The sequence below is a fragment of the Dioscorea cayenensis genome, chromosome 17 (assembly GCF_009730915.1).
Source record: "Dioscorea cayenensis subsp. rotundata cultivar TDr96_F1 chromosome 17, TDr96_F1_v2_PseudoChromosome.rev07_lg8_w22 25.fasta, whole genome shotgun sequence".
NCBI lineage: Eukaryota > Viridiplantae > Streptophyta > Magnoliopsida > Dioscoreales > Dioscoreaceae > Dioscorea > Dioscorea cayenensis.
In genome coordinates, this window is record NC_052487.1 from 4,558,259 (window position 1) to 4,567,441 (window position 9,183).

At 31.8% G+C, this 9,183-nt stretch overlaps 1 protein-coding gene across 1 annotated transcript; it reads right to left on the minus strand.

Moving 5' to 3' along the window:
* Positions 1-438: 438 nt before the first annotated feature.
* Positions 439-8,731, minus strand: LOC120281040 (zinc finger BED domain-containing protein RICESLEEPER 2-like). The gene is made up of 7 exons (XM_039287984.1): positions 8,671-8,731; positions 8,373-8,522; positions 8,264-8,297; positions 2,357-2,738; positions 1,538-2,246; positions 1,397-1,474; positions 439-491 (listed from the first exon to the last, which is right to left on the minus strand). The coding sequence occupies exons 1-7, from the start codon at positions 8,729-8,731 to the stop codon at positions 439-441; spliced, it is 1,467 nt and encodes a 488-aa protein (XP_039143918.1).
* Between the last annotated feature and the right edge of the window lie 452 nt (positions 8,732-9,183).

Genomic DNA, 9,183 nt, shown 5'->3' on the forward strand with positions numbered 1-9,183 from the left:
GCTCGGCTCGTTTGAGGAATTATTGAACTCGAGCTCGGCTCAAGCTCGACTCGAGAAAGCTTGTTTATTAGTTCGTTCAAGCTCGAGTTCATTTAACTGCTCGTTTAGAAGCTCGTTTGAGCTCATGTTCGCTAAATGCTCGTTTAGAAGCTCGTTCATGAAGCTCGTTTGAAAAGCTCGTTTATGAAGAATAGAACCTATATGTTCACAAATAATATACTTATGCATTTTTTACATCAAAATAAATCACCAATTGCAAATTTGCAATAAATAAACTAAAAATATGAAATGACAAATTCAAATACAATCTTGAGATAAAACAACAACATAAAATCCAATACAAGTAATTCATCCATATTGAAATAACAAGCATTTTGTCCATAATCACTTAAATAACAAAGCATAAGAACACTTGAGCCTTTCTTCTAAGCAAACTCATCATCCTCCCAACAAACTCACAACTCTAAGCATCTTGACAAAAGCATAATTACCTAAAAAAAAGATAAAATAGTGTTAATCACAAATAGAAAATGTAAAATTCAAAACAAAATGTAGTACTCGTACCGATATTGATTACTAATAGTCTTCTTGTCAAAGATGCCTTCATTTTAAAAGAAATTCAAGGACTTCCTTCTTCTCCTACAAAATGTAAAAAATATTAAAAATGGTCTTACATATAATTAACTTAAAAAAAATAGGAAACATAAATTATTTTTACTTACTTTTTCTTTTCTTTGGATCCCATAATAAGCTCTCAACCAATCTCCACCACACATCAATGCTTCAACCGTAGCCGGTGCTAATGAAGCACGATGCGACTCAATAACTCTTTTGGCCGTACTAAAAGCCGACTCAGAAGGTACTGTGGTTATTAGTATGGATAGAACATCACAAGCCATCTTTGACAAAACCCGAAACTTCAAATAATTAGCTTTCCACCACTCCAAGAAATCAAATGGAGGATCAATGCTCTCATTGTGTATGTGAACACCTTCTTCCAAGTACACATCTAATTATGACTTTATCAATTGAAAAGAACCCACATTTCTAATGAAATTATCAAATTCAGTCCTTCCTCTTGATCTACCAACACTAGCACTGGATGAAGAAGAAGTTGTAGGAGCAGAAAGTTGACTTTAAGTATCCATGTCACTCTTGGCCTTGAAAGCTTCCACATACTCATTATAAAGCTTGTAAAGTGATGATCAAACAAAACTCATTTTGTTTGGAACATCATCCACTGAATAGAAAAAAAGGGAAAGCCCACTCAACTAAAGTCATTTTATTCCTTGGATCTAAAATAGCTGCAATTGATATCAACAAATTATTGTCCCCCAATATTTATCAAACTTTCTAATCATTCTTGCTGCCATTTGTCTCATAAAATCATTATCACCTTCCACATGTTTAGACAAAGCTTTCTTCACAGTTGTGAGTTCAAGGAGAAACAAATTTGAAGTAGGATACTCACAACCTGAAATAACATTTGTAACATAATGAAATTCTTTAAGAAATGTGCAAATAGTTTGGACTTTACTCCAATCTTCTTCGGATGGCAAGTAATGGTAGTTTGAATCTCTTAGTTGATATCTAGGAAAGACATCCTTCAAATCTAGAGCGGCTTGAAGCATGTAATATGTAGCATTCCATCTTGTGCAAACATCAAGAACAAGCTTTTTATTTGACAGATTTAATTGCTTAGTAATGTCACTAAACATAGTAAGACGAGACACACTTTTACTAATATGCTTCACACTTGCACGCACATTGCAAACTATATCACTAATTTCACCAAGCCCATCTTGAACCAAGAGATTTAAAATATGTGCACAACACCTCACATGAAATAATTTCCCATCAATCACAAGTGCATTTTGATTGTTCAAATTCAGATTAGCTTTCAACAAATTCACAGGAACATCATTATAACTTGCATTATTAACTGAGACGCTCATCAACTTTTTCCCAAGACCCCAATCAGCTATGCATCTTGCTAACTCATCACAAACAGCAACACCAGTGTGTGGAGGGACAATAGAACGAAAACATAACATACGTTTTTGCAATTTCCAATCATAATCCACAAAATGACAAGTGACAACCATATACTCTACATCTTGCACCGTAGATGTCCACAAATCAGTAGTGATACTAACTCGATCAACTTCTTTCAACAATGAAGTTACTCTTTTTTTCTCAATGTCATAAGCAGATATACAGTCTTTTTTGACAGGCTTGTACTTATTCTTTCCCAATTAGGGCTAACAGTTCTCATAAAATGATTAAAAACTTTATTCTCAACAAATGAAAATGTTAAATCATGCACTAAAACCATATGAGCATAAACTTGCCGCACCTTTGCTTGGTCATATTTCCAGGTTTGAATTGCATTCACACTTTCAGATTTTGCCAAATTTGTTGAGAAAGTCAGCTGCCTTTGTCCCTTCAATGCTAATTGTCGTCTCACACACACCTTCAAATGGCGGATAAACTGAGTTGTTGTTCCAGAATTCAATAGGCCAAGTTGATGCCTACAATGAATACATTCTGCCTTTTTTGTTCCATCTGAGAGAGTAACTTCTTTGAATTCATCCCAAACTTTGGAGGTCTTCTTTCTTTTCTTGGCTGCAAATGGATTCTCTTCTACTTCATTATCTTCAACATCGATGGGAGATTCATTAACTTCAATGTTAGCCTCATTAACAACATTATCAAAATTTCCCACACTTCCAATGGGACTAACATTAGCAGATGATTCATCAATTGATGCGAGGAGTAGACATTCCGCAAAATCCGAAAAATAAAAATCGGAGATGAAAAAAAGAAAGATGAAAGAAGAAGAGAATGAAGAAGGTAGACTTACCTTTTCTTTTTTTCGGAATGAGAAGCTCGTTGGGATGAAGGCTGGCCGATGATGAAGAACGCAAGAGCAGGTCGTGGGTGGGTGGTGGACTGGTGTGGCGGCTTAGGTTGAAAGGGTTGATGAAAGAAAAGAAAGATGCTAGGGTTTGGTTTGTTCTGATTTTGTATTTTTTTTTGGTTTTTTGTAAAAAAAAATTAAAAATTCCATTATGGGACCCCTGCCGAGGCGCTCGCGCCCTCGGACTCCCGCATGCGACACGTCCATGTATCATCAGGGGCATACATCATTTAAATATATAATTATTATTATTATCATTATTATTATTGTTGTTGTTGTTGTTGTTGTTGTTGTTGTTGTTGTTGTTGTTGTTGTTATTATTATGTATGGGATATCCTTAATTTTATTTTTTTGACAAAGGTGGCAAACATCACAAACTTCACATACTCAATACGTTAGTCATATCTTATTTAAATAATCTTTAATACATCAAAGATCAGTATGTACGTACAATATATGATGTAATACTTTAAATTGAAAAGCCAAATAATAAACAAAAATTTAAATAACTAAGCACTAACTCTGAATAATAAGCAGGAATAACAAAATAATACATAAAACACTTAAATAACTATACGCCAACTTATTAGAATAACAAGTAGTATTGACCAAACAATACATAGAAAGTTAGAAACTTAAATAATTAAGCCAAATAACTTTAATTTATGCTTTTATTTATCATTTGCCATTTCCGTTTAAAGTATTACATCATATACTGTACATACTTATTATTTTAAGTTGTTACTCATCATTGTATGTTTATACATATTGTTATATGATATAAACCGAAATCTTATTAATTAAATATTACAATTTACAAGTATGTGAGTCAAGTAATAATATTGATGATAATAATAATAAGAATAAGAATCATAATCATAATCATAATCATAATGATGATGCCAATAATGACATAGTCACATATACACCTTAATATACATGTATATAATAATAATAATAATAATAACAACAACAACAACAACAACAACAACATATGTGATATACATGTATATATATTAATATATATATATATATATATATATATATACGAGCTTGTTCACGAGCTTGTTCACGAGCTGTGTTCGTGAGCTATGTTCATGAGCCAAAACGAGCCGAGCTTTTGGCTGATCAAGCTTGGCTCGTTTATTAATCGAGCTTGAGAATCAAGTTCAAGCTTGGCTCGTTTACAATACGAGCCGAACATGAACGAGCCCTTACCGAGCCGAACACCGAGCAGCTCACGAACAGCTCGGCTCAAATACACCCCTAGTAATAATTATGTATAATATCTGAATTGGTCCCTCTACTATTCTCTCTTCCCTTTTGGTCACTCTATTCAGAAATTCTCTCAACTAGTCTCTCTACTTTTAAAAATATATTCATTTAGTCCCTCTACTCTTAATCTTTTCCCAACTAGTCCCTCTACTCTTGAAAATATAGGGACTAGTTGGTCAATTTTCAAATGTAGAGGGACTAAATGGTCCCATTTTCAAGAGTACAAGGACTAGTTAGGAGCAATTTTGAATAGAGGGACCAAAAGGAAAAAAAGAGAAAAGTAAAGGGACCAATTCGGATATTATACCTAATAATTAATATTTAAAAATATATAAAATATAAATATTGCTAATTACTACTGTATTGCAAGATAGAGTTGGATCTTTCTTTTTTGCATATTTTGAAATCGCATTAAAATAACTTCATCAATAATTGTTTCAAACATTTAACGTTTAATGTTTGCGTAATTAGATTTTTAATGATGTTTATGGGTGATTTTTGTTCAACTTATGTTGTCGTTATCGGTAAAATCATAGTTAATTCAATAAAGTGATATGCTAGTGAAAAATTAAATGTTTTCTAGTTTTAATTCGGTTCATAATAATAAAGTTTATAAAATTATAATATTTAATAAAATTAAAAGAGAAACTATGTGCAAGACCATGTTTGTGATTGAGAGGTCTCAAGTTTGAATCTTTCATATTACAATTTACTTTGTGAGTCTTTTGTGGGAGTTTTATGTAAGAAATATCTCTTATTTTTTTTAAAGTTATATGACTAGACTAGAGAGTTTACGTATAATATGTGATATAAATAATATATCCATATAATATGTGGCATGTGCCATATCACTTTTCTTTTGATTGAAGTGCATTATTAAGCTCAAACAAATAAAGACTTTTTTACCTCTTAAATGGTGTTTACATATAATATAGGGAAAATTACTGTTTACCCCTCAAGAATTTCAAAACTTCCCAAACAGCCCCTGTGAGTTTTGAATACCTCAGACAGCCCTTCCTTTATTGTTTCACTTCTTTTTTGCCCCCTGCATTATGAAATTCCATAATTGCCCGTAAACCTTTTTGCATACATTTTTTCATTCTTTTTGCATTCATTTTTACATGTACTCATTTCTTAAACAGAGAACTCATTTCTTAAACAGAGAGCTCATTTTTTAAATAGAAACCTCATTTCTTAAACAGAAAACTCATTTTTTAAACAGAAACCTCATTTTGTTAAACAGAAAACTCATTTTTTAAACAGAAACATTGATATTTAAACATAATATATTAAACAGAAACATCGATAGTTAAACAAAGACAACCAAGCATAAAGACGGTCATTCTTTATTATATGGAGATAACGATATTTACATTAAAAATTTAATAAGTTTGTGAAAAAGAATTTAGGTTAGCATGATTACATTATAACTACAAACAAACTTATAACTACAATCAAAAGAATTTAGGTTAGCATGAAGAGTAATACATGCACTCATTTCTTAAACAGAGAGCTCATTTCTTTAAACAGAAACCTCATTTTTTAAACAGAAAACTCATTTCTTAAATAGAAACCTAACAGAAATCTCATTTCTTAAACAAAAAACTCATTTCTTAAACAGAAAACTCATTTTTTAAATAGAAACATTGATATTTAAACAGAAAAACCAATATTTACATGACAAATTAATCCTGGGTATAAAAACCAATTAATCTTGGCCACTCGTACATATTTAAAATAGAAACAACGATATTTAAGCACTTTTTTAAACGTAAACGCAATATATTAAACAAAAACATCGATAGTTAAACAAAGACAAACAAGCATAAAGATGACCGTTCTTTATTATATGGAGATAACAATATTTACATTAAAAATTTAATAAGTTTATGGGAAAAAAATTTAGGTTAGCATGATTACATTATAACTACAAACAAACTTATAACTACAAACAAAAGAATTTAGGTTAGCATGAAAAGTAATGCATGTACTCATTTTTTAAACAGAGAACTCATTTCTTAAACAGAGCTTATTTCTTTAAACAGAAATCTAACAGAAACCTCATTTCGTAAACAGAAAACTCATTTCTTAAACAGAAATCTCATTTTTTTAAACAGAAAACTCATTTTTTAAACAGAAACATTGATATTTAAACAGAAAAACCAATATTTACGTGACAAATTAATCCTGGTATAAAAACTAATTAATCTTGGCCACTTGTACATATTTAAATAGAAACAACGATATTCAAGCACTTTTTTAAACGTAAACGCAATATATTAAACAGAAACATCGATAGTTAAACAAAGACAAACAAGCATAAAGATGATCGTTCTTTATTATATGGAGATAACGATATTTACATTAACAATTTAATAAGTTTGTGGGAAAAAAATTTAGGTTAGCATGATTACATTATAACTTCAAACAAAAGAATTTAGGTTAGCATGAAGAGTAATGCATGCACTCATTTCTTAAACAGAAAACTTATTTTTTAAATAGAACCTCATATTTTAAACAGAAGCCTCATGTTTTAAATAGAAACTCATTGCACCCAAAGGCATTATAGTCAAACCCTGTCACACTTGCTACAACTTCCCATGCAAGGGACAATTTCGTCCAAAAAAATTCCAAATTAACTTTATCAATCACTGTTAGATGCTTGGGTGGGGGAGGTTTAAAAAATCATCTGTATTTAAAAGGAAGGGGTTTTTATGGATATTCAAATTTAGGGGAGAATATGTGCATATCAGAACTTTGGGGAGTGTTTTTTTAGCAATTTCCACTATAATATTTCCACGTGATATGTGGTACCTCACAATCTCGCATCGATCATCACAAAAAAAAAAGTATTTTTTATTTTTTTTATGGCTGATGTGTTCGCATAGTTCGCCATGTAAGTGCAGGCTATTTGGGTAAAACTCAATTTTTTATTTATAAAAATTTTAGAAGTATTTTTATTTTTTAAATATTTTTAATTTTCATAAAATCTAAAATTTCCAAACCATTTAAAATTTTTTTTATATAAGTTTAAAAATTAAAAAAATTCTATAGTTTTTCGTAAATTTAATAAAAAAATTTAAATTAAAAACTTAAAAAGACCAAATTGCAGCTGACATAATAAGTTACATTGCATTGGTTGGTTATAAGAAATATATATATATATATATATATATATATATATATATATATATATATATATATATATTTTCAATATTAATTAAGCGGTTAATGTGCCATATGCCACACATACACACATTAGTCATGGCCAGACTCACGACATTATTACCGTGTTGAAATGTGTTTGGCTTTTTTTAAAAATATTACAAAAAAATTTACTAAATTACGCATGTTTGGGATTATTTACCAAAAATACATGACGTTGGTGGAAAAACGGTAAACCTTTTTCCCGCTTTTCGACTTTTTATTTTTATTTTTAAAATATAAAAAACGGGAGAGTTTCTCCCATTTTCATTTTTCTTAATTAAAAAATTATGAAAACGGGAGAAACTCTCCCGTTTTTGTTTTTTTATTTTTTTTTATTTTAAAACTCTAGTGCTGGCTGTTAGGTTTTAAAAGAATGCTTTTTATATGATTAATTTTTTAATTAAAAAATAATTGTTGATATATATATATTAATCTTTTATTTAAAAAAAAAACTATGAATCTCGGAAAAATATTAGAAATAAAACGGTCAAAGTTGCACCAGTAATTAATTAATACAAAATAGGATGGTTAAATATACAACGGTAAGTAGTTAGTACAAAGTAGGATGGTTAAACCTACACCGTTAGTAATTAGCACAAAGTAAGACTGTCAAACCTGCACCGGTCAGTATTTAGCACAAAGTAGGTCGGTTAAACCTGCACAGGTCAGTAATTGGTATAAAGTAGTTTGGTCAAACTTGTATCAGTAATTAATTAGGACAAAGTAGGGCAGTCAAACTTGCACATGTCAGTGATTAGCACAAAGTACGTTGGTCAAACTTCCACAGGTCAGTAATTAGTTCAAAGTAAGTTGGTCAAACCTACACCGATCAGTAATTAGCACAAAGTAGGACAGTCAAACCTGCACCAGTCAGCAACAAGTACGCTGGTCAAACCTGCACCACTCAGTGATTGGGACAAAACAGGACAATCATACTTGCACTAGTCAGCACGAAGTACGCCGGTCAAACCTGCACCACTCAGTGATTGGGACAAAGCAGGATAGTCAAACATACACCAGTCAACACGAAGTACGCCGGTCAAACCTGAACCACTCAGTGATTGGGACAAAGCAGGACATTCAAACCTGCACCACTCAGCATGAAGTACACCGGTCAAACCTGCACCACTCAGTGATTAAGACAAAGTATGACAGTCAAACATGCACAAGTCAGCACAAAGTAAGCCGGTCAAACTTGCATCACTTAGTGATTGGGACAAAGTAGGACAGTCAAACCTCGCACTCGGCCAAGACGGCACGGGTCAAACCTCGCACCACTCGAGTGATTGGGACAAAGCGGAGACGGTCAAACCCTGCGCGGTCGAGCATAAAAGTACACCGGTCAAACCTGCACCACTCAGTGATTAGGACAAAGTATGACAGTCAAACCTGCAATGTTCATAAATGAAATTTTCAAAGTTTGAGTTCTTCATATAAACCAACATTAGTAGCCCATTTTCACTCTTGCACACTATTTACTCACTCACTCACTCACCCATACTTATTTTCTTATCTTCAACAATGGCAGAGACTTCACTTGTATTGGTTTACTACAATGGTTCAATCATTGCTAGTGAAGACACAATTATATTTTCGTCGGAGGATCAATCATATTTTTATGTCGAAGACGACATCTCTTACGAAAATTTAAAGAAAAGCATTGAGACTGCTGACAACCAAGGAGTTTCATATATCAAATACCGGCTCCCAATTTCTTCAGGATCCGATAAGATTTGCTATCAGTCATTCAAATTGCGTAATGACCGAGATGTTCGGATGAT

Excerpts from the sequence above, each read along its gene's own strand:
- LOC120281040 (XM_039287984.1), bottom strand. The coding sequence starts at position 8,731 with ATGCTCGACCGCGCAGGGTTTGACCGTCTCCGCTTTGTCCCAATCACT. Across the intron at positions 8,298-8,372 it reads CCAATCACTGAGTGGTGCAG|GTTTGACCAGCGTACTTGTT; the intron begins GTTTGACCGGCG and ends TGAGTGGTGCAG. Across the intron at positions 2,247-2,356 it reads GGAAATATGACCAAGCAAAG|AATAAGTACAAGCCTGTCAA; the intron begins GTGCGGCAAGTT and ends TAATTGGGAAAG.